The sequence below is a fragment of the Apodemus sylvaticus genome, chromosome 2, assembly GCF_947179515.1.
Source record: "Apodemus sylvaticus chromosome 2, mApoSyl1.1, whole genome shotgun sequence".
NCBI classification, from domain to species: Eukaryota; Metazoa; Chordata; class Mammalia; order Rodentia; family Muridae; genus Apodemus; species Apodemus sylvaticus.
This window is the reverse complement of record NC_067473.1, coordinates 75,578,928-75,604,369: the sequence shown is the minus strand read 5'-3', so window position 1 is coordinate 75,604,369 and position 25,442 is coordinate 75,578,928. Positions and strand designations below refer to the sequence as shown.

At 42.9% G+C, this 25,442-nt stretch overlaps 1 protein-coding gene across 1 annotated transcript; it reads left to right on the top strand.

The window, feature by feature from the left end:
• The first annotated feature begins 1,920 nt into the window (after positions 1–1,920).
• Positions 1,921–24,695, top strand: C2H7orf31 (chromosome 2 C7orf31 homolog). Its single transcript, XM_052172529.1, has 9 exons — positions 1,921–2,067; positions 7,051–7,227; positions 11,067–11,138; positions 13,025–13,054; positions 15,928–16,109; positions 16,432–16,520; positions 20,170–20,344; positions 20,632–20,723; positions 23,654–24,695. The coding sequence occupies exons 1-9, from the start codon at positions 1,934–1,936 to the stop codon at positions 24,467–24,469; spliced, it is 1,767 nt and encodes a 588-aa protein (XP_052028489.1). The 5' UTR covers positions 1,921–1,933; the 3' UTR covers positions 24,470–24,695.
• The last annotated feature ends 747 nt before the right edge of the window (positions 24,696–25,442 follow it).

Below are 25,442 nucleotides of genomic sequence, written 5' to 3'. Positions count from 1 at the left end.
GATAATCAAAAGGGGGTGTGAGTTTCAGTGACTTTGAGGCTAGGGTATGTTGCTTTTTGTCTGTTCCCAAGCTGGCATTTGCCCCCGGAGGTGGGGGTGGGGGTGGGGGTGAAGGGTGGGGGGTTGGGGGGGTTAACAGCTCTGCCTCTGCACAGAGTCAGAAGAGTGTACGATTTGATGCCAGGTTTCCCATGTCCCTTCATTGGAAATAATAAATTCAAAAGACCTTTGTAAACCAAGCAGTTTTTAATATTCAATTCTGCAGAAGGCAGCATAAGCAGAGAAAAGCCAAACATGGCTGGTGTACTGATTTGAAGCAAGACTATGGCGTTTTCCCTGATACCAAGAAAGTCCATTCTCCCTTCTGACAGGCCAGGACTTGCCCCCTTCCCAAATTCTTCATCCTGATGGTTTATGGCAAGAGCTTTATACATAATTTAGGGCTTGAGAGTGTCCCCTTCTCTGATCTAGTGCTCAGCAGGCTACTAGTAACTCTCCAACTCTTCTGAGCTGTGAGGTAATCTGGGTGAGCCACAGGCTAGGAGAAGAGATTCTTAGTTGCCTTGGGCTTTTCTGTAACTGAGGAACTTAAAGAGCACATCATACTGCAAACTGACTGTAAAAATCTGTCTTTTATACAAAGATCTCGCTCTCCTTCCCAGGACCAGAACGTTTGCTCCCCTCACACCTTGAGAAAGCAGGCTCACTCAACTCTAGGGCAACTGTGTAGACCAGATAGTCCAGGGAATCAAAGGATTGCCAAGCCGGCGCCACCAGAGGGCGCCTGGGGTCAGCCTATGGCCGGGCGTGAGGCAAGACGAGGCCTGGGGCCCGCAGGAGGGGAAACCTTGGGGCGAGGGAGGAGGCGGGACCTGGGAAAGAGGGTGTGGCCTGGGCCTGAAGGGGGCAAGGCCCCAGGACCATGTGGGCGGGGCCTGAGATGCGGGCGGTGCGCAGGGATGCTCTGGGGGCATGCGTGAGTTTGAAGGCACTAGGACTTCAGGGCCAAGGATGGGATTGAAGCAGAAAAGCGACAGTTCCACCTTCCCCCTAGCTACAAAGCCCTCTTGCCTCACTTCCCGCCTCTCTTCCAATTCTGGTGGCCTAGGATCCTCTGAAGGGCTCCCCGCCGCTCATCGGCCGGCCACGCGGGCGCCCCACCCTCAGGATGTGTTACCTAGTGCGCGGTCACCGCCGCCGTCACAGGCAGCCCTCAACCCCGCCCCGGCCTAGCCGCAGCCCTCTGGCCTTCCTCCCCCGCACCTGCCCGCACGCTCCCGGGGCCCGCAGGTGCGGAAGACCACGAAATTCCACGCCCCGCGGAGAGGAGACCCACCAGCTCCCGAGACGAGAAGGGGAGGCGCGGTCGGGCAGCGCTCCGCGGCAGATGTGTCAGGTGCGTGCGACCCCTGGCGGCCTCCGAAGGGGCGGCCTTCTCTCCAGCGCTCTGGGGAACCCAGTGTCCCCAGAGGTGGCCAGAGGTGCAGCACCACCCAGTTTAACTGCCTGAGAAACGGAATTGGCAGAGCCTTTAGAGGAAGGGCTCTTGACTTGTTCATGACAAGTCTCCCTGCTTAGAAAGGCCCCCGCGGTAGAAGCTACCTGATTGTAATTGAATAGTGTTAAATTTGAGCCAAGACACGAATTGTAGTAGGGGACTCTGCTTGTTTCATAATGTACTCATTTGCTTCAGTTTATTTCCACAGAAGTTTACATCACTTTATTACAGGTTTGACAGCATCCAAAGACCCTCACAGCCAGTAAGAAAATAAGCCTCTGATTTGTGTGCATCGATGAGTTGAATTTTGCCAGCAGAAACTGCTTCCTGTCCGACCCAAGGCAAAGTCACTGTAATACTAACCAAGATAGTTTACAAATCCAAATGTTCATTTTTATCTATTTACTCTCCAGACTGCCTTTTTAGGCAAGAAGCATGGAGGTAATCCACGGCAGGCCCTACTGTTGCAGGGAGCTTGAAGGAGCCGACATTCTGTCAAACACCTTTTACTCTAATGGACTGCACACCCCGTACGAAACAACTATTCGGCCAACTGCTTCACATGACAGGTAACACAAAAATAGAAAAACGCAGGAGAAAGATGTCATCACATTAGTGACTTTTTCTATAACATACACACTTGAGCACTCCCATATATCACATAAAGGAGAAGGTAAAACACAAGTAAACCACATGGTTAATCTGTTAAGGAAAAGTACTGTATACTATAAAAAGGCAGACATCATATTCTTCCACTGCATTCGAGAAGTGTGTGTGTGTGTGTGTGTGTGTGTGTGTGTGTGTGTGTGTGTGTTGCTAGGGACTGAACCCAGACCATGCCTGCAAGGCAAACACTACCACTAAGCTACATCCAGCCCTGTTCTAGAGCCCTAGAACCGTCCCTTCCCTCACCTGGAGACTGTGTCAATAGAGCACTGTGGTATACACTGAAAGCCTGCTCACCAGCACCTTCTGCCAAATCAGAATCGCAGAATTGGTTGCAAACATGATGCTGTGTGAGCCCTGCACCACGTTTTGTTGTTGATCTTTCGCTCCTCGTGACCATGACAGCCATGAGCACAGTAGAACTGTTACCCTATGATATATGTAGGGCACAGACACATACTTTGCCAAACTCTGTCTCAGCTACATGCCCCCTGGTCCCTGTGATTTACTTGAGTCGTAAGTCTGTTTCTAAGTTCCTTATGTAGTTGTATTCTTGTGTTTTTCTAATTTCACATGGCCCGATCCCTAATACTTTTTTGTAGAGGAGGATAGGTAGGCAGATGGCAGAGGAGGATAGGTAAGCAGATGGCAGAGGATAAGTAGACAGATGGCAGAGGAGGATAGGTAAACAGATGGCAGAGGAGGATAGGTAGACAGATGGCAGAAGAGGATAGGTAGGCAGATGGCAGAGGAGGATAGGTAGACAGATGGCAGAGGAGGATAGGTAGGTAGACAGATGGTAGAGGAGGATAGGTAGACAGATGGCAGAGGAGGATAGGTAGGCAGATGGCAGAGGAGGATAGGTAGGCAGATGGCAGAGGAGGATAGGTAGGCAGATGGCAGAGGAGGATAGGTAGGCAGATGGCAGAGGAGGATAGGTAGGCAGATGGCAGAGGAGGATAGGTAGACAGATGGCAGAGGAGGATAGGTAGGCAGATGGCAGAGGAGGATAGGTAGGCAGATGGCAGAGGAGGATAGGTAGACAGATGGCAGAGGAGGATAGGTAGGCAGATGGCAGAGGAGGATAGGTAGGCAGATGGCAGAGGAGGACAGGTAGACAGATGGCAGAGGAGGACAGGTAGACAGATGGCAGAGGCAGATAGGTAGACAGATGGCAGAGGAGGATAGGTAGGCAGATGACTCAGTTGGCAGAGTGCTCAACACAAAGCCTAAAGATGTGAGTTTGATCCCAGCACCTATATAAAAAGCATGTGAAGGCAGTGTGAACCTATCAGCCCAGTGCTGGGGAGGCAGGAGGACCCTGGAATCCCTGGGGCTCAATAACTAGCTAGTCTGCTGTAATCAGTAAACCCCAAGTTCAGTGAGAGACCTCCTCTCAAAAAGAGGAGATCGATCAAGGAAGGCATTTAATGTCAACTTCTGGCTTCACACATCTGGGTAGAAGCACATACACAAACTGTTTTCTTTATTCTTAGGGAATTAGACAGAAAGCCACCTTATCTCAGTTTAAACACTTCCAAAGTGGGGCTGGAAAGATAGTTCAGCTGTTAAGAGCACTTGCTGTTCTTCCAAAGGACACAAGTTTGGTTCTCAAGATGTATGTCTGGCTTCCATATCCTGTGTTAAATGTGATAATGTGGCAGCTTGCAACCACAAGTAATTCCAGTTCCTGAAGATGCAGTGCCCTCTCCTGGCCTCCAAGGGCACCTGCACACGCATGTGTGCCATACTCATATATATATAGATATATATAGATATATATCATACTCATATATACTCATGCATATACACACACTCATCAAACAAAAACCTTCCACAGTCCACTGCTTCCACACAGGCAATCCATTCTACTTATGACTGTCCCTGATTGTTGATCATTGTCTTTGTGATGTTTCTAAGAAGACTCTTTCTTGTAACTTCTACCTGCTTTTCCTGGCTCTTCAGTCTGAACTGTGTGACATGATAAGTAATTATCCCCAGGCCTGGGGTTCTTCAAGGGTCTCCCTCAGGATCTGAGCCCCACCCAACACTGGTTCTCCTGACTCTGCTCTTACATTTAGGTTCTTGCCATCCTGGTTGGGTTTCATGGATCCATTTCAATTTATAAACCTGCTCTTTGCAAAAGAAAAATTTTCAGGGCTAGAGAGATGTCTCGATTTTAGGAGCATTTGCTGCTCTTACCAAGGTTCAGTTGCTAGCTCACACTCCAGTATGGAATCTGATGCCCTCTTCCAATGTCTATGAGCACCAGGCACAAACATGTGGTGTGTACATACAGGCAAAATACTCTTATTAATCATAATATGTAAACAGATGTTTAACATGATCAGTGTTTTTGAAAACACTGGAGAAAGTTAAGTACCCATATGATCAGTTATCCATAGAGTGTGAGAGGCCACAGAAAGCGATGTCTGGGAACGACCATCCCAGCTTCTCACAAGCAAGCCTTGCTTTCCCTTTTATTTCACGTGAGCACTTTCCTACTGTAGTCTCCAGCAGAACACCGGGATGGCCATGTGATCCTCCAGCCCTTCCTCTTAGCTCCTTCATAAGGAGCCAACAGGCAGCTTAGAGAAGATCCTCTCCCTCAGGGTTCTGGATGCTCTAGAAAGTTTCATCAAGATAACAGCAGCATCTCCACACTGTCACACCTGAGGCTTGCCTCCAAACAAGTTCTGGGTCAATGACTCAACCAAAGCCACAGGGTACCCACCAAAGCAAAACAAAACAGCAAAGCAGAAGCCCCCGCATGCCAGGGAATCACTCTTCCTAGTGGTAATGAGAAAGCAAAGCCCTGCTGTATGCCAACTTTCAGAAGCTTAGTATCTAAGCATAGACACAGGCATGCCCTTACAAAATGTGACACATTTTTAATTAATTTGGCTATTTTAATGGTGATATACAATTATACCAGCCTACTTTGTTCTTTACACAGTGGGCAAAGCAGTCAGAGTACATTAAACCACCTATTGCTAATCATACCAGCTTATCCCTGTAATTTGGGCACTTAGGAAGCTAAGACAGTACCATTGAATTAGAACTGTGATCATGAGTTCAAGGCTGGCCAGGGCTACCAAGTAAGACCCTATCTCCAAAAAAAATTACTTGAGAAGCTTTGTGAAAACATACATTACCAGGCTTAACCTATATGTATTCATAACACAGAAGAAGGGCCAAAGAAGCTGAAGAAGACTGGTGTCTTACTCAGGGTTTCTATTCCTGCACAAACATCATGACCAAGAAGCAAGTTGGGGAGGAAAGGGTTTATTGAGCTTACACTTCCACACAGCTGTTCATCACCAAAGGAAGTCAGGACTGGAACTCAAGCAGGTCAGGATGCAGAAGCTGATGCAGAGGCCGTGAAGGGGATGTTTATTACTGGCTTGCTTCCCCTGGCTTGCTCAGCCTGCTTTCTTATTGAACCCAAGGATACCAGCCCAGAGATGGGACCACCCACAAGGGGCCCTCCCCCCTTGATCACTAATTGAGAAAATGCCCCACAGCTGGATCTCATGGAGGCACTTCCCCAACTGAAGCTCCTTTCTCTGTGATAACTCCAGCCTGTGTCAAGTGGATTAGCAGAACATAGTGTAAACAGTAAGAGAGTCAGAAATAGGGTTCTGGCTTACCCATGATCAAAGAACAATGTAACTTTTACACCTTACTTCAATTACTTTATTCACTTGTGGGTTTTAGAACAATTACAGTAGCCACTATATTATATAATCTCCTTTGAGAATGTTAAGTAAGTTAATAAACAACCCTTTTGCATTTGTTTCTATTGAAAGTTTCCAGAGAAGGAACAAGCCATTTGGTGGCAGGCACAGCTCTTGCTTGATGCATGGGGCTCTAGATTCAGCGTCCAGCATCTGCACACACCAAGTATCTAAGATAAAAGGAAATATCCTGGCCATGGTGGTTCACTCCCGATAATCCCAGTATTTAGTAGACTGCAGCAGTTGAATTGCCATGAGTTCTCTGGCAGCCAGGTCACAGAGAAAGGGTGCAGGGGTGGGTGATGGGGGTCATGGCTGATTTAGGCATTACCTCTTATTTTAATGTTTTTTTCCCCTCAACTTTCCAGTGTCACTGAGTGCCAGTACACATGATTGATTAGCATTTCCTTCTGGCTTGTCTTCTGGGACAATGTAATTTATTGGGGTCAGATATTGAGAAATTGACTCATTTATGATTTAAATATAACTTTACAAACTTAAAAATTAAAGCTTAGCTTGTCATTAATCACAAGTGTTTAATATTTTCCCTTGTCGTGACCCCTAAACCATGTGTGTTGATCATAGTCAGAGGTGGTAAGAGGAGAAAGGTCTGACAAGCTATTTGCCAGAACCCCAGAGCAACTGTCAGCAAACTTTCCTAAACTGGTTAGTGTTGAGCTTGGGACATGTTCTCTGTAACAAGCCAGACAAAATATTTTGTGCTTTACAGCTTCATCATGGACACTCAGTTCTGTTACAGAGTGAAGGCAGCCACAGGCTAGTCATCCACAGGTGAAATGCAGTATTCCAGTAACATATTATTTTCACGACAGTTAGTAGGTCCATGGGCCACAGCTTAGTAACTGTTTGTCTAGCAGTTTCATTCAGTTCTGTTTGTAAGCTAGTCCCGAGAGGTACTTCTCCATTATACTCAGCAGTTACTGTGTGGGTGTGGGTGCTCTAAGCCATGTTCTGTGCTGACGGAGGTACCAGGCAGCGCATGCCTCTGTGTTCCTGACTGTTCCCCTGCACTCTCATGGTACAGCCTGCAGGGCCCAGGAAGCCTTTGCCAGACTTAAAATCCTAAAGAAGCAGGAGGGAGGGGTTCTCAGTGCAGGCAAGCAGTCAGAAGTGTGTCCTGTCTCACAGGTATCAGGAGCTGAGGGAGGCGCTGCCACACTGCAGGCATCGGTGGGGTGCCGACAGGGAATATGGCGGCGTGCTTCCAGTTTCCCTTCCCGAAGAACACAGGCCAAAGTGCGAGCCTCCCCGTCTCATGAGCAAAGGACACCAGCATTATGGATTCGGCGGGGAGATCTGGCCAAAGTAAGTGAGCTGTCCAGCACACCTCGCCTTCACACAACCGTTTCTCACATTTACTGGTGGTTCTTTGTCAGTGTGTCTGCTTCCAGACTCCTTTTATTGCTTATAGAAAGATACAAACAGAAAAGCAGATTCCGTGCTTCCCAGTTGTGAAGTTAGTGGAAAGTCTGTAGGATTTATTTTATGTAGCTGTCATTTGAGATATTGAAGTATTGTTATTAGAATTTTTGATTAAGCCGGGCGGTGGTGGCGCACGCCTGTAATCCCAGCACTTGGGAGACAGAGGCAGGCGGATTTCTGAGTTCGAGGCCAGCCTGGTCTACAGAGTGAGTTCCAGGAAAGCCAGGGCTATACAGAGAAACCCTGTCTCGAAAAAAACAAATCCAAAAAACAAAAAAAAAAAAAAGAGAGAGAGAATTTTTGATTAATTCCTCACTTAGTAATATCAAATGAGGGCTGAGAGGAGGCTCAGCTCTTATGAGCACTGGCTGCTCTTCCAAAGAACCTGGGTTCGGTTCCCAGCACCCTTACATGGCAGCTAACTCTACTTTTGGGAGAGCTAACACTCCCTTCTGGACTACACAGTTACTATATGCATGCAATACTAAGATACACATGTAAGCACATACAGCCACACACATAAAATAAAATTTTAAATTAAATGAGATCAAAGGTAGGAGAAAGCAATTAGGTTAAAAATATTTTTGCTTGAGCACATGCTAACCCAATTTGTACGGATGTTCTTGGTTGGAGATTCTGTTTTCCAGTTTCCAGTCTTTGAGTCTGCAAGACAGTCTTTACCGGCTGATTCTTTTTTCATATGTGTCTGGGGTAGGGTGCATGGAGGTCAGAGGACAACATTGAAAGTTGGTTCTCTGCTTCTGCTTTGTGGGTTCTGGGAACTAACTGGTCAGGCTTGGCAGCAGGCACCTGTACCCACTGGACTCACTGCCCTGCTCACTACTTATCTTAAGTAATAGACTGTAAGGTCATTCCTTCAGCAAGGGTATTCAAAACACAAAACTAAAGGAGTCGGGCTGGTGATGTAGGTGTGTAATCCAAGCTGACTAAGAGGCTAAGGCAGGAGGATCAGAAATGAAAGGCCTGGACAACTTGGTAAGAAAGACCTTGTCTAAAAATGAACATAAAAGAGAAAAAAAATATTCAGGATATAGCTCAATGGTCAGTGGTGAAGAACTTGTCTAGCATGCACAAGGCCCTAGATTTAAAAAAAAAAAAAAAAAGCAAGCAGCAAGTTAAATTAGATGCCACATTATTTGCTAAAGGTTATTATATTTATCCAGAATGGACTCTATAAAATTGTGGCCCAGTGCCTACCTTCTTTGCTGCCTTATCTAACATTCCCAGTTGCCTGGTTTACTATCAGTCTAGGTAACTAGTTTCTTGTTATTCTAAAGCATGTGAAAGACATAAATTATGAAAGATAAGCCACAGCTAGAAAATGAAATGTTAATATAAGGCCATGTTTAGCCAGTAATCTTCTCTAAGCGTCAACAAATAAAAAGCAATATCCCGCAGAGACACATCGCAGACAGTAAGGATCTCAAGCTTGAACACTTGTTCAACACACCTTAAAGGCTCCACTCTCACAGAAACCCTCACTGTGCCGGTAAGTCTGTAAGCTGGAGGCTCTCGCTCTTCCCTGGAGTGGCAGTGCAGATCTATGGCCCCAGGTTTGTTTGATGCTAAATTCCCAAGTGTTTCCACCTGTTCCGTTTATTGATCCACCTGTTGTCTTCTCCATAACTTGAACACAGCAAGCACTGGCTTAGCAACTCGGTTACAGCTCTCTGAAGAATACACAGCTGTGGGCCCAACATCTGTATTGTAAAAAGGCACAGCATTCTAAAGGAATTAGAAGTATTCACAGAGAACTCCAGTGTGTTTTTTAAAAAAACAAAACGAAACAAAAAACTGGTAGGGGGAGCCAAAAGCACTAGTTTTAAATATTCAGAGAAATCCAGTTTGAAAGGAGGAGGTTCATTGTGCTGATGGGTTAAATGTATACTAAGTTTTCTGTACATAAATATAATTACAAAATTTAAAAAAAAAGACCCTGAGGATGGAGTACTATTGCCCTCAGAAAAGTCGGTCTTCCTGACCCAGACTCTAGGTTAATGTGTCTGGTTTTCTCATGCTCCTTTATGCCAACGCTGTTGCTATAGCATACTTCCCTTGAAAACATCTTTTCAGACAGTCTTATGTTCTAGCAGACTGCAAAAACTGTAGAAATGATTTATCTTCTCCCCCCCCCCAAAAAAAACCTGTATTTTTTACAGTATTTTTCTTCCTTTCTGAAAAGAGCCTTTTATACAAAATATTTTCCAGGTTTCTGATAGGCCAAACCTAAATTAGTTCATAAAAATATTGCTTTTGAAACCATAGGTCATTTCCCCTGGGTGGGGAAGGCATTTCAGTTGGGTCTTTGGTCCCACAGCCACTACTTGGTGGGATGTGTGCTAGTTATTTTTTGTCAGCTTGATAAAGATTAGTTCCCCTGTGAATTAAGGAATTGTTTCTATCCATTTGGCCTGTGAACACTTCCTTGACTGATGATGGTGTGGAAGGGCCCAGCCCAATGGCAGTAGTCCCAGGCAGGTTGTCCTGGGTTGTGTGAGAAAGCAGGCTGAGCATGCCGGGAAGCCAGCCAGGAAGCAGCAGTCCTCTTCTGTGGGCTCTGCTGCACTTCCTCCCTCCAGCTTCTTGCTTGAGTCCCTACCCTGACCCCTCTTAATGATGGACTGTAACCTAAAAGGTAATAAACCCCTTTTCCCCCAACTGGTTTTGGTCAGTGTCATAGCAACAGACAGCCTACTAGGACAGGGGAGGCTCCTTCCTCCTGGATAACTTGATGAGAAGCACAGAGACCTGCTCCTTAGGGAAAGGTCATGAGGAGATTATTTGAGGCAAGGCTAAGGGAAGGATAGCTATCAGCAGAGCAATTCTGTCATGCCGTGGGAGTCATCATTGCTCCTCCAACTCTTCCTGACATGACTGTATCTAAATAAAACTCTAAAGCGGATTTTGAGCAATACTCACTTAACCAAAGTGTGCACGCTTCAGAAATTCTAAGTTGAGTCAGACATCTCCCAATCCATCCATTCACTGCAAGGATAAAATCAACATAATGAAAATGTGTGGTCTTGTTTTCACTTTCATCAATGCTTTTATTTATAAGTTTAGTCAAGTAACAAGTTGTTGAGTTCTCCATAAGAAAAGTAAGTAAATTCTTTACTAAACTACTGTCAAATGATAAGAAGTATTAAATAGACCTGTAGTACCATGTGAACTAAAGGATTTGTGAACTTTTTCTTGGTGGTCTTTAATGGTAATGATGGTGGTACTTAAAAGTTAATGTGACTATATGAAGAAAAACTTAAAACGTGTAAAAGATACAACAAACTCAAAATTTACCACCAGACAAGAACCAACAACAACAACAAAACCATATGCCGTTAATAGGAGCCAACCAAAGAAAGAAACTTGTATATGATTTATTCCAGACTCTAACTTAATGTCTACCAAGAAGGCATTTGAAGCCAAGTAATTCTTTGTCCCACAGATTGTAAGATGCTTAGCTTCCCTGTCTCTTCACCTATAAACAGCATTAGCGGTGACAAGTGGGGTAAAGTCACATCCCTGTGCTGTGTCCCATCCTGTTTCCTGACAATTACTTCCCTGACAGCTAACTTACAGCACTGCCTTTTATATGCGCAATGTAGAGGCTCTATAGAGTCGAGGCTGTTCACCTGCTCATCCTACTGCCTCGCAGACGTGCCATACTTTTGTAAAACTACATCCGTGTCCCGCTGTCTTTCCAGGAAGCTCCCTATTGAGCAGTATTACTACCTGACGCAGAACAAGAAGAGCGACGTGTATGGAAACGACTCGCTGTAAGTCCTGGGCAGGGGCTGCTTTCTATGAGGTCACAGAGGATTAAATGGAAATGACTTATGTGAGAAATTAAAAAATTCTTTTATAAAGATAAACCTCTCCTTCATATGAGCGATCACTAACACCAGAAATCAGCATAAGCAAATGGAAACAAACAGACTGTGGTCTTTAACAAGTCTGTGGAAACTAAGGACTCAGGGAGAGCAGGAGAGCAGGGCAGCAGCTCAGGTCACACCCCTGCCTTTCTCCTTCCCAGTCCAGTGAAAGCATGTTAGATCTTTTTACAGTCACTGAACATGCCAAGGGTCCTCGACACAATTTGAATTTGAATTTATGATGAGAGAGGTTATTATGATTACCTAATTTTAATAAAATTACTGTCTCTTTATAGATAAGGGATGGATACTTGTTATCTGACCTGCAATTTAAAGTATTGTCTCCAATCATTAAATTGTTTTGAAATGGTTTCTTATGTATACTGAAAAACCACTACTTTATTTTCAACTGAAAATAGTGTCATCTCCTTAGTGGAGCCTGGTTCTACATACAAGGAACGTGTAGCAATGGCAGACACTGAAGTAACACAGAGCCCTTAAGATTTGTTGTAAGACGCTAATGCAATATAGGACGGAGCCACTAGAGGGAACCAAAACTTGTGTTTGCCCAAGCTGTACCCATTTGAGTTTCATTAAGGAAACTCAAGCATGGCAGAATTAGTGGACTGCTGTCAGGAAAATGGTGTCTGCTACTTTGGTTGTATCTTTTTAGATTTTTTTTTTAATATTTAAAAAACATTTCATATAATTTTTCAGTTTGAAACAAGTCCATTTTAGTCATAAATTATCACAGCAAAATTTGTCATGCGAGAACAATTTTAGATGTCAACTCCTGCTGTCTTCACACAAAGTTGTCAGTCTAGCAACACTACATCCTCTGAATTCACATACTCACTTCCTGGCCCCTTACTTCTGCCACAGTAACAGGACTTGAAGACAGAACATAATTTCTTTTTTTCAGTTCACACCCACAGAATACAAATAAAGGTCAAAAGCATTGTGGCTCAAGTGAATTGTATGTTTATAATGCACTATAACAGGATAACAGGATAATATGGCTTGCTCCTCTCTTGTGAATATATCCAGCATGGAGGATATCTAAAACAATTAACAGTGTATTCAAATTTTCTGACTTATTTTATTGTGAAATGATCACGTTCTTAATATTTTCTGCACCTGAAGTCTTTCAGAGTCTTCTGAGCATAGACTGAAAATGTCAATACCAGTGTATAACTCTCTCTTCAGGGGACTTGTGTCCAGCCTTCGGGTTCAGAGCAGTTAGTAAGTACACGGCAGTGGAATGAACTGGCTCAGAAAACCCATGCCCCTGGGAAGGGGTTGGTTTTGTTCTCTGCCCTCTGGCGATTGCACAATATCTCCTGGCAGGAAAGATCAGCAACCACAGGCAAAGGGACAAAGCATAGGCAGTAATTATACAGCCTCCCTGCCAGGCCACACAGGTCGCTTTAGGACACACCATTGCATCACATGTGATGTCAGGCTCTCTGGGCTGTCTGGCTTCTTCCTGGTTATGACTGGAGGTAAGATCAGGAACCTTAGCCCTTGAACCTTCCCTGCAAATAAAAAATGCAAAAGATTTGGTGACCAGGACTAAGTTGGAATCAATGGGAAAACCGGCCAATAGACAACTGAGATGTGAAAATACCGAGGCCCCGTGTCTTATCATTGTGCAAGGCAATACAGAATCGCCCACATGTCAACATGGTTTAAACACAGAATATATCTTCATATTCTTAAATTTTTAATAGGAACTCTCACGTTTAAAAGCTCCAACTTAAATTGGGACTTTTCCCCTGTTTCTATTCAAGGTTACCCAAACCACCTAATTCAGCAGTAGGGTAAGTATATACTTTATTTTTTCCTCCTCACTTTAATAAAAAAAAATGATAGCACTGCTTATGACTTGGCTGGGTCTGAGCACAGATGGAACTTTGCCCGAAAGCTGCATTTGAACTGCTGGAGAACAGTCTGGTGAGCTCAGAGCACTGCTGTTCCTATTTCTCTCCCCATACATCTAGTCAGTCTTTCTAAATACAATTTTACTTTAGCAGAGTGTTAGGCTTATCTACATAGTCGAAGCCTCTCTGCGTACATTGAGTCTTTTAACGTTCACGCAGCATGCTTTTCATAGTAAATGAACCTACAATGACGCGCTGTCATTAGTGCGCCCACCCTTCAGATCCGATCGGTTGTATGCACGCTCCTTGTCTATCCCAGGATTGCACCTAGAACACCGTGTTTCACAAAGACATGTCTCTTCGGGTGCCTCTTGGCTGGGACAGCTCCTTAGACTTGACTTGTTTTGATAATCTTAACAGCTTTGAAGTTTATAGAATATTTGTAGACTGACCCCCACATGGAATTTAGATGAGTTTTGGTTTTTGGTTTTTAAGATAAGATGGGTACTGTGTTTTGGAGAGAAAGACCACAGAGGGAAAGTGCTGTTTACACACTGCCCTGTTCCCCTGGATCTATTGCTGCCGTGACCCTTGGGCACTGGGCTCGGGTGCTCATGGGCTTCCCAGCTGCAGTTACCCTGTGTCCTTCCTTCCCCGGTGTGCTCTTGAGAGTTGATAGGTGCGGATGGCATCTGTAATTCTGCATTAACTTTCAAGAGCAAAGTATCAGCACAGACTGCTTAGGGCTGGGATGTAGTTGAGACGGCAGAACACATGCCTAGCACGCACCAGGCCCTGGGTTTGATTTCTAGCACGTGCCTATAAGCCCAGCACTCTAGAGGCAAAGGCAGGAGATTGAGTTTAAGGTCATCCCCAGGTATATAATGAGTGTGGGGCCAACCTGGGCTATGTTAGTTTCTATCCAAAAAATTTCTGGTATTCTGCATGGGAGTTTTACATACACTTGTAAAAAAAAAAGTGTGTTTTTTTTTTTAAAAAAAAAATAATAACCTATTTCAAACTTGTGGGTGTTGGCTTTGGTTTAGGAACCCAGGAAGGAATTCAATGCCCATTACTTTGTGTGTTGCACTGGCTGGAAGCTGCTCTTTAGATCTGTTCCTGTATCCTGTTAGTTTCCCACAGTGCAGAGGGCTGTGGGCAGGGTCTTACTGTTATCACTCACTCCCTGTCTGGCACTAGGAGATACTTCTGGGCCATCTTGTTCCTCTCCTGCCCACTCCCGGGGACCAGCCGGGACCTTGAGAAACAGAGTTGCATTTATTAGAAACTGGCCTAAGAAACTGGTGCCCCTGGCCACCCCCAGCACCAGCTGGGACCTTGAGAAACAGAGTTGCATTTATTAGAAACTGGCCTAAGCAACTGGTGCCCCTGGCCACCCCGTTCTCCTACACCTAATGGAAATGTTAACATTTAAAAACTGCTTCAGCTAAAGCGAAGAGAGCTAGCTGCTGAAAAAGCTGTCAGAATCAGGCCAAGGTTGGGGAAGTGGGGTATTAACAACCTTTGATGAGTTTTTGTTTGAGATTTTTAAGTCTTCACAAAGCATGAAAAAAGGAAAACCCCTTTTGTGGGGTTACATTTCTTAGGTCGGAGTTGTAAGTGGCAGGTTCGAAGCGCAGCACTCCCGTGTGCTCAGGGCTGATCCCCCAGAGCTGCGGGGACTCCTCAGCTGGCCCAGGGCCTGCTGCCATGCACCTGTGTCCTCTCAGCTCTGACCTGCATGGCATTCTTGTGCGCACCTCCATGTCCAAGTCTGACTTTCTTTTAATCAAATAACCCTCAACTTAGGGGCTGAAGTGGGGGTCCCCCCTCCTGCCCAACTACATGCACACTGACCCTATTTCCAATTTAGTTTACAATAGAGGGCTCTGGGGCAGCATTTCAACACTCAGATCTTTGAGAGAGAACACAATTCAACCTATAACACAGGTCTTGTTTTCTTGAATTATTTTTTTTAGGGGGGGGTCCCCGAGACAGGGTTTCTCTGTGTAGCCCTGGCTGTCCTGGAACTCACTCTGTAAACCAGGCTGGCCTCAAACTCAGAAATCTGCCTGCCTCTGCCTCCCAAGTGCTAGGATTAAAGGCATGCGCCACCACCACCTGGCCTGTTTTCTTGAATTCTAACTATAAACACTATTCTCAATTCTGTGGCCCTGCCGTCTCAAATTTCCTCTGGTTCATACAGCTCCTACACTTCCCCCTAGTCTGTGCCAGTTCTCCAAGCAAAAGCAACCTTAGATCCCTCTGCCATTTGAACATTTTTCTTCACTGTGCTATTTTAATTTCAAAAGTGTGGTGTGTGTGTGTGTGTGTGTGTGTATTTTGTTGATTGCTCAAAGAAACAAGTGGCCTGGGTTGGAATTCCTGTCCAAGATGTTGGATTACTAGGCCAGTCACTCAAAATGGTTCTGTAAAAATAAAAAATATAGATCTTCTTAAACACAAAATGGAAGTTAAAAGCAACAAAAAATTCTTCTATGCTTCCTACAAACTATGAAAAAAAAACTATGAAATTAATACACTGTTTTATATTAGCCATTTAGGGAAACTATGCACTAATGATAACTACATATGATTATTTTTCAAATTAGTTTTGATTTATCTAGAAAAATTAATATTTCATTGTTTTGGTAGTTTCTATAGAATGCTATCTCTGTGATATAGGAAAAGTGGTCTGGGCCACCTCCACAGGGATTAGAACAGCATGTACCATATCAAAGGAGCCTAGGAAATATTTGATGGGTTTTTTTTATTGTACTTCTTTGTCTTTTTATTTACTCAATGAATTTTAGAGAAATCTGCTCATCATATCCTATCGAACATCCCTATCATACACACATAAGCCGTGGCGCTGTGTTTCCGACCTTTACATCACCTAAGGACCTCTACACCGGCGTTAAAGCTCGTGCCCAACAGCCTTTTCCTCCTACGGTGCCAACCAAGGCCTATGATACAACGGTTCTGAAGACAAGAGGTAAAATGTGACTGGAAATCAAAACTGTATGACTTCCTATCATTGGCATGAATTCAGCTGTAAAATCAAAAGCAGCAAGGAGAGTAGTGGTGTGGTGACCTGACTCCAGCGGGTTAGCAAGGACACCCAGCTTACCTGCAGTCAGCTGAGGGCACCAGACTAGCCACACCAGCCTCGCAGACACACTCAGGGCTGCACTTTAAGCACAGCCTCTGTGGTAGAAACAGGATATCTCTCCCTGGGCCCGCTGTACCTGTAGGTCTGGTTAATTAAAAGACTGCTTTAATCTCTTCAGAATAACTAGTATTGTTTTCATTTTTAGGTAACCCTTACAGATGTGAACTGCTTGATTTCCCCATGGATTCAAAGAAAAAAGCACTGACTTGGCCAGGTCAGGGTGTATATTATGATGTAAGTACCTTTCAAAATGTGTGTTTAAGGGGAAGTTAATATAATTTTACCTGATACACTTATAAAATACACAAGATAGCACTGGGGAGATGCTCAGTGGGTAAAGTGTGCGCTGAAGACCTGAGTTCTGATCTCTAGTACCTGCATAAAAAGCTGGGATGCAGGCAAACTTAGCCAGCCCGGCTAGCTGTGTCAGTAGTGAGAGGCCCTGTTTAAGGGTTAGAATGTGGATAATGATACAGGAAGACACCCAGTGTTAACCTATGGCATGGACACACCCTTAACATACACATGCCCACCCCACCCCCACCCACATATCTGTATGTACACAATACATATATCAGACATATGAAAGCTCACATGGTAGACCATTTATTTTGTATCTAGATGAAAAATGTGCCCTCTTAGCTTTCACATTTTCTTACTTTATTAATGATTTCACATACTTGTGATACGGGACATCTCAAGAGTCCTAAGACAAAAGCGGTTTTGTGTGTGTGTGTATGTGTGTGTGTGTGTGTGTGTGTGTGTGTTAAACAGTTGATAATGTAAGATTGGAAACATCTGAGCTTTACCTGGAACAGGACTATGGCAGGCCACATGTGGACACTGCAGTGACACACAGCTGTCCATATGTAAACAACTCCCATTTGTGATTTGAAGTGTGTCTGAATCCTTTACACAACCATTTTAACTGAACCTTGCTTTTTATATCCTTTAAAAATTAGCTACTTAAAAAATAAGCTATTTTTAAAAGTTGCAAATAAAAACATCACAGGACCTCTGATTCTTTCAGGGAAAAATCTATTACATAAGTAACATAAATGTGAGAGGTTATCCTAGTGAGCACCATTACTTCATGGTCTAACATCTCTACCATGTGCTCTCTTCCTGTCGGTCCCCTTTGGTTTCCTCTTTGCCCAGTGGCTGTGAAGCCCAGTGAGGTAGCGAGTCAGGACGGCCTCTGCGCCAGCCAGCCTTACTTCTCCCCTCATCTGCTCTTTCCTCAGTAGATTCCTGTCATGGGAAATTTTCTCATTTTCCAGGGTTCAGTGCCACAATTTGTTTCTGTTGAAACATAGTTGGGATCTGAGTCAGGAGTCCTTTGTTCTGGGTAATAGCTGTCCTTTGTTGGCATCTCCTGTCTCAGTGATATGGGAGACATATTGTTTCTTTTCGAGCTTTGATTAGCTGTCTATATGATTACAGGAAAGCTGGCCTACAGACATGAAAAGTTTGGGGGATGATATGAAAACTGGAAAACACTGGATTAGCTATTATTTAGTCCAGCACAGATCCTCTCTGCTCACACCGACTATACTCTATAGTAATAACCTTCCACTCTGGTTTTATAGCACATCACCTAATTACAACTCCTTTGAGAAAAGACTATATTATATTTATATCTTCTACAATATTTGGGGGTGGGGGGTGTTGTTAGGTATTTGTTTTTTGTAATAGGATTTCATGTAGCCCAGGCTGGTATTGTACTTGACCTATAGCCAAGAATGACTTCAAACTTACAATCCTCCTGCCTCCCTCCCAAGTACTAGGATTCCAGGTATGTGCCACTGGAGTGTCTTCCTAGAGAGGAATGTTCTAGCAACTGGAAGTCCTTCCTGCCTGTGCTCGCTGTTTCCTGAGCACAGTCTATGCTAAACATACCCTTCCCCAGTGAACATGTGTCACCACTGCCACCAGCTCCCCCTTTCATTAGCTCCTCAGAAAAACATCACGTAACACACCCCACTTACATGGTTCCTGGTTGGTAAATTCATTGCCAGAACACCATAGGTGGCACTAAATCTTGCATTTCCTATTTAATTTCTTGTGTCCTAGACTACATTCCATCAGGTGATTATTAGTTCAATCAGAATAAAGTCCATTAGCCTAGCCCCTTAGGACAGTGTTTGAAGGAGGTCCGTGGTTTGGGGGTATTTTGTTTTATTTTGTTTTGTTTTGTTTTCAAATAAGCTAGCTCTACAGATAATGCAGAAGATAGAGAGGGCTCGCTGCTCTTGCTGAGGATCCGGTTTGTTTCCCAGCATCCACCACTGCCTGTAACTCCAGTCCCAAGTAACACACCTTCTTCTGGCTTCTGTGGGCTTCCTGCACATGGGTGGTATACATAAACTCACACAAGCATGTGTGTGTGTGTGTGTGTGTGTGTGCCACCACCGCATGGCTACAAATGAAATTTAATAATTACATAAATCTTTTTAAAGGGGCTTCTTTATTTACCCCTGAGTAAGCAAGCCATAGATTAATTAACAGTATATAGAGGTAGTTATTTAATATTTCTTGATGCAGAGTCAAGTGCCTTATGTAAATTCTATACCTAAAATGAGAGTTGCTTCAACATTACAAGAATGCTAGCAAAGATCTCACCTTAGGCCCAGGAACTTTTCATAGTTATTCCCTGCCCTTCCTATGGCTGCGCTCCACCCTGTGGGGCTGGGACTTCATGGCATAAGGAGGCTGTATCCACAGGTAACACGTGTTCCTGTTTCCCACTCCACACCAGTCCAGAGACTCTTGTTTGTATCCACCCTTAAGGGTTAGGACATCCCCAACCAGTATATAGTTCTAGGCTCACAGGTAACCCCAGGTGACTGTTGTCTGGAATGGGGGGAAGAGAGGCAGAGAGAGCACCAGGAGGGCCTGAAGCTAAGAGCAGCACCTGTCTCTTCCTTAGCCACCATATCCTGGTGAAAAAACTTGTAGCAGACCAAGAAGTCCGAATTTAACATGTTAAATGTCATGTCAAAGTAGGTAATAGTTTGTTGATTTCAGCTAAACTATTTAGACAAATGGTAGGTTTCCATTTCTACTTTAAACCCTAGGCCCTACAAACATTAAAGGTGGGCTTGGATCTCAGGCAACAAATGGCACAGTGTTCCATCCTGCCCACCTCCACCCTTCCTCTGCTTCTGCAGCTTTGGTCTTCAGATCTCCACCTGCTTGCTGTGGTGTGGCCTAACATGGCCGTTCTCACCTGTTCCCGGCCTCACTTCAGCTAGAACCAATTCTTTCTTCAGTAAACTTCCAAGTAGTTTTGTCTTAACCGTTTTAAAACAGCTGTCCACAGTCAGTTGCGTTTACCCCTCTCGCTTGTACTGGCCAGTGTGCTTGGCTTCTGATGGGCCTGCTCTTCTGCCACAGGTGTGTATGTCCAGGCACCGACTTACAGAACCACACTAAAATGCATCTAGCCATGTTTACATGCACAGCTCTTTAGAGCGTGAAATACCGAGGTATATAAAGAACGGCCATTGTATTTGAATTTGAGTGACTTAAAGCTTCATCAGCTGTGGCCAACATCATGCAGTTTCCTTCAGGGACAGAAGACAAAGAAGTAGCCATTTTGGCTAAAATCAGCTAGAAGTACACCAAACCCTCAGGATGTCTAATGAAACTGTACTAGCAATAGAATATCCAGGGACAAACTCCAACCAAGGTTATCAGAGACTTTTAGAAGAGATGCTAACATCTTTGTGATAAAATGTGGTTATAGTTACAGCTAATGTGCCTGACTTGAATGTTGTAATTAATGAAGAAAATGGCCTCCACTGCTGCTTGCTGGGACAGTGAAGCAGTCCTTATTCAGGTAGATACAACCCATAACAGAATCTTTATGTTCATGTTCCAGTTTCCTAAATGTGTTGAGAAAAACAAGCCAGTATTCTACCCCAAACCTCCTAAAACCTTTGCTCCTAACTCCTCTTTGAATCCATGGGATACTATGACCTCTGCAAAGGACGCCAATATACAAAGAAATCTTGAGAAGTCTCACTGGCTCACTTCATACGCTCATGATTTTACAGGTATGAGTTCACGCCAATACAAATAATAAAAAAGGGAACACTCAACAAATGCTATCTATCACGAGCTTCCATTTTCTAATGTTCTTCCATGCTACTCATTATAAATATGAATTCAAATTAGTGGGAGAGCTCAGTTTCTCTCTTAAGTGGATAACTGGGAGGTAGGGCTGGCTTGTATTTTATTGGTTCTAATTTATGATAAAGTGTAGGTGTTACTATTTACAGAGTAGTTTAATTATCATTTTTCATTTACTCTACCAAAATAATAAGACAATGTTTCCATTAAGGTCTAGGTCCTATGAGTCCCCTTGAACTGGATGATTACCATGAAAAGGAGCTATCAGAACTAACTGGACAGACAGGATTTGACCCACAGCCTGTAAGTAATTGCAGTCAACTCTCAGTTATTTGGGGAAGATTATCCAGGCCTTGTCTCCTTGTTCTTCCCATGTTTTATGTCTTGTGTATTGGTGGCCACCTAAGCAAAAGGACAATCTAGTTGGTTTTCAAAGATAACTGAACTTACTGGAACTGATTTGGATATCCTTGTCACTATTTGGAAAAAGAAAACTTCTTCATAGTATTATTCATTAAAAATATTGTCTGTCATGCTACTATTAATAAAATAATTCTCAAAAGAATATGCTTACAAAAAACAAAACTTAACTAGTGACTTTATGATTGCTGATCAATTCTGGATCTCTGCAGACTTCTGTATCTTACCATTCCCATTACTTTTGAAGAAATGACTGACTTCTTCCTAATAGTCACAATAATTGAGAGTTGGCTGAATTACAATCAAAAATCAATAAGTTTTTTTGCCTATATCAATAGACAATTGATTATATAAATGGTTTGAAAGAAATTATCAAGCTCTATAATAAAATATACAATATGTAAGACCACTTACATAAAGAGTGTAAATGACCTACTATTCATGTGTTGGCTTACTAAAAGCATAAATTGTATTCTCTATAAATATAAATTTTGAAAACATAATTTTCAAAGCTATAAATTGTAGAAATATATATAAGCTTTTAAGATATGGATAATTTTTAGATCACAATGAACACTTTAATTTTATATTAGTTTCAGCATTTGTTAAGGAGATTCCAAATCAACCATGTGGACTGGGTCCATAAACTGTGCTCCATCGGCCACCAAAGGCTTTTAGTCGTTTTGACTCTGTGCTTGCAATGTCACTTTCTGTTGGATTAGTCATTTGCTCTGACACTGACGCATGCTCAGTATGCATGACTAACTCCAGGAAAGCATGTTTTAGTGGTGATAAAAGTCCCCGTGAAGCTTCTTAAAGCATGAAATGCAAGTCCTAGAGCTAGGGATGTTGTTCAGTTGGTAGTGTTCTACCTTGGTCTGCATGAAATCCTGGTGATTCCTCAACACTTCATAAACCAGGCCTGATAGTGCATGTCTATGATTCCAGCACTTGAAAACTCGAGGTAATTGGTTCAAGAGTCGAATTCCATCCTCAGCTGCATATCAAGTTCAAAGCCAGCCTGTGATATACCATAAGAAAAAGAAAAGTACTAAAAGCTGTTGTTCACATGGTGGATACTATTAAAGTCTGATATCCTATTTCTTAATGACAAATTAGTGAAATGTATCAGAAAGCTGGGGTCTTTCTTTGCCTCATATTTACTAAAGCTCGATTAGCTAAAGGTTATAACAATTAATGATCCAATATGGAAATGCTTCCAACTCGGATATCCAGAAGGACCGTCCTCCAGGAGGATCATCCAAAGTCCTTTATTCTTTAAGTCTAGGTTACTGTTGCTATTTTATCACCACTCTTTTTTCCCCCAAACATGGGGTATCATGTAGCCTAGGCTAGCCTCAGACTTTCTATGTAGCCTAGAATGACCTTGAACCCCCAATCCTACCTCTATTTCCCTAATACTTGGGTTGCAGGTTTCTGCCATTATGCCCAGTTTTATGAAGCGCTGCAAACTGAACCCACGCTTCTAAGCAAGTAGTATCTCACCAAATGAACTATATCCCTACCTGCCCCCAAGACACACTCCTGATTATTGCCTTCTCCTGATATGGACATACATATACTTCTTTTTGATCTTTTATTTAGCATATTATTATATAAATTTTCAAACATACAGAAATGATTTTCATTTAAGACCTGTCTACTCACCAGCTAGATTCTACCGCCAATGCTTAACTCAGTCTTTCGCATGATCTATTCCCTCTAACCATCCATCAATAATTTTGTTATTTTTACACATTTTAAAGTATCAACCTTAGTATACTTGATCTTTTAAGGTTTGACGTGCATACCATTTACCTGAGTTAAAATTTTGGTTTTCTGTTCTTCATTCATTGTGAAGTCTGCATTCATTAAAACTGTACAAATCTTAAATGTACATCTGTCAAAACAAAAGCATACAGCTTTCATTCAAGCCTCTGCCACAAACTAGAACGCACACCACCTCTTCCTTCTCCCCACATACAGAGCTCTAGGAACAGTGTCCTGAATATGCTTCCTAGTTTTGCAGTTTCCAAGCTTGATTGAGTCCATACTTTTAAAACATCTCCAAAGCTCACACAGACAGGGCAGTGGGTGTACCTCAGTGGCAGAGTATGTATTCAACATGTGCAAGGCCCTGTGCTCAGTCCCTAACATTAGTAAACAGATGCACGCTAAACACCTCAGTGTTTCTCAAAGCATTTAGCACGGCACCAGCTTCAGCAACACCTAAGAACTTGTTAAAATGCATGTTCCTAAGTTGGGAGAAGAGCTCACAATGCACAAGTTTATTCCCTTATACCCTCCCAAAATAAGCAGATCCCAGACCCCATTGTAGACTTTACAAGTACTGGTCTGAGAACTAAAGTTAGGAAGTCCTCTTTCTGACACCTCTGAGGTGGTGTGATTACCTAGGCTAAAGAACTCTTACCTTCCCTGGATGATTAAATAACGGAATAGGATGAATAGTCAATACAACCTTGATTTCGTAACTTTTTGTCCAGTGAGTCCTTTTGTATCTTTGAAATTTTGAGAGCCTAGAATTTCCACACAAAAATGCTTGTCTATAGCCAAATAGAACATATATATTTCCCATTTTACCTAAAGCCAGTAAAAAAGAAAGATGTATTTATTTAGGCCCAAACTTCAAAGCCTTCAAATAATACCAAAGCATCTTAGTCTGTACCTCCCCACTTCTCCTGCTTACTGAGATAGTGAAAATGGGTATGAAATTGGCCTGTTTGTAGCCATATCATTATAATATCATATTTATTAATTAGTTTATTTTCCCCCTTTTTATTCCACTGGTACAGCAAGAAAAATTCCATCCTGCCTTAAAACCTCCCAGACCTTTGGACGGCCGAATTGCCCGACTTATTCAGAACCAACGACCTCTGGAGGCTACGGTGCAAATACCACCTCCCTGTCCAGACTGCACCCCTAGAGTTTTGTGTGCTTTTCATACATTCATACCCAGTTCTACAGAAATGATGGCAATGAATAATAACCTCCTGTCTGGAATAACCAATAAAAACCAGGATATTGAAGAGAAGATTAAGGAAGAACAAGGCTTGATGTCCACCTATGCACTCCCAACTTGTTATGAATCAAAAGACTTGACTAGTCTTTATGACCTACATTCATTTCCAAAGATCACGGACACTAAAAAGACAGATGATTTGTACTGGAGACAGCTGGAGATGAAGTCCCTACCCATATCCTGCTCTAAGTCAAACCATTACATTGACTATGAACCACTTAAGTCTGCCTACCGTGACCCATATGCTCTATGTCCAAACCCTATTCGCCTCAGTAAGTCTAATATTCTTCAACATAAAGCAGATATGGCTGATTTCACTTTTGACAACTTTTTAAGTAAACCAGAACTTTTGGCCATGGGCATGGAAAACAGCGAAGAAACAAGACCTCTTTTAGACTGGATTCCTAGAGCCGGAATGCCCAAGCATCAGACCAACCTGCGAGATCTTAGGAACACATTTTCCAAGTCCATGGCACATAAGCGCTTGCACAACTCCATTCAAGAAGAACAAAAAGACCTCCGAGATAAATTGCAGTGTGGGATGAGACATCACTTTTATGGCTATAATGGCCATTATTTCTATAATTGAGATATTCCCTTGAGACCCAGCCTCTTGCAAGAAAATAAAATATGTCACAGAGTGCCCTGCATTTGGCTGGATTCTGTTTCTGTAGTAAGCCATAATGACATTAATGAGGTTGTGTTTTCAAGAATTTAAGTTAGGATCTGGTCAGAGGGACCAAAATAATGTCCTGACTTCTCAAAACATTTAAGTTTGTCAACAAAATATCAGAGCCAGAAAAAAAAATAGTGTTTAATCTCATCTTCAAATTATACTCTGAAGAAGTTTTCCAAAATCATGAAAATCAATGTGTAGACAAAATTCACATCATCATTTTGTGAGAAATGAAAAAGTTGAAAAAAAATTTAAATATTGAAGATTTGACAGGCAGCTATAGAATGTATCATGCTTTAATAAAATTAGTATATCAACAGTCTCTTTCTGTAAATCTTTTCACAAAATAATGGGCAAAAAAGGTAAAAATTAATCTCTGTGAGTTTAAGGCTAGCCTGGTCTACATAAGCGAGTTCTAGAAGAACCACAGTCTCAAAAAATAACAAAACGGAGTGGGGTAGGATTCTAAGACTTGGTTAACTAAGGGTGGAGTGGCTCTCCAAGCTATATACCTTCAATAAAAGTATGTCAACAAGTCAGTGGGAAAGATGAACCCTGAATGTTCTGCCTGTGCACATTATAGGTTATATGTGTTTCCTTCCCATAGCCTTCTGATAGAAAACAGCTATTTTATATGGATAAAGTTATTTTGTGATGATCCAGTTTATTAGATTTGCAATTTTGGCAAGAAAAGGTGTGGCTTGATGCCTGTTATTCCAGAGCCCAACACTGTCATCTTTGAAGTGTTTGCCTAATGTGTAGCTAACTCCCAATGCAAGCCAATGTATCAGTACACCAAGAGGTCTATTTCTAAAAGTTCCCTTTCATGCTGTGTGTTTGTGTGCCCATCACAGCACAGCTGTGCAGTGAGTCTTCTTCCACCGTG

Excerpts from the sequence above, each read along its gene's own strand:
- C2H7orf31 (XM_052172529.1), top strand. The coding sequence starts at position 1,934 with ATGGAGGTAATCCACGGCAGGCCCTACTGTTGCAGGGAGCTTGAAGGA. Across the intron at positions 2,068-7,050 it reads CCAACTGCTTCACATGACAG|GTATCAGGAGCTGAGGGAGG; the intron begins GTAACACAAAAA and ends CCTGTCTCACAG. Across the intron at positions 7,228-11,066 it reads GGCGGGGAGATCTGGCCAAA|GAAGCTCCCTATTGAGCAGT; the intron begins GTAAGTGAGCTG and ends CTGTCTTTCCAG.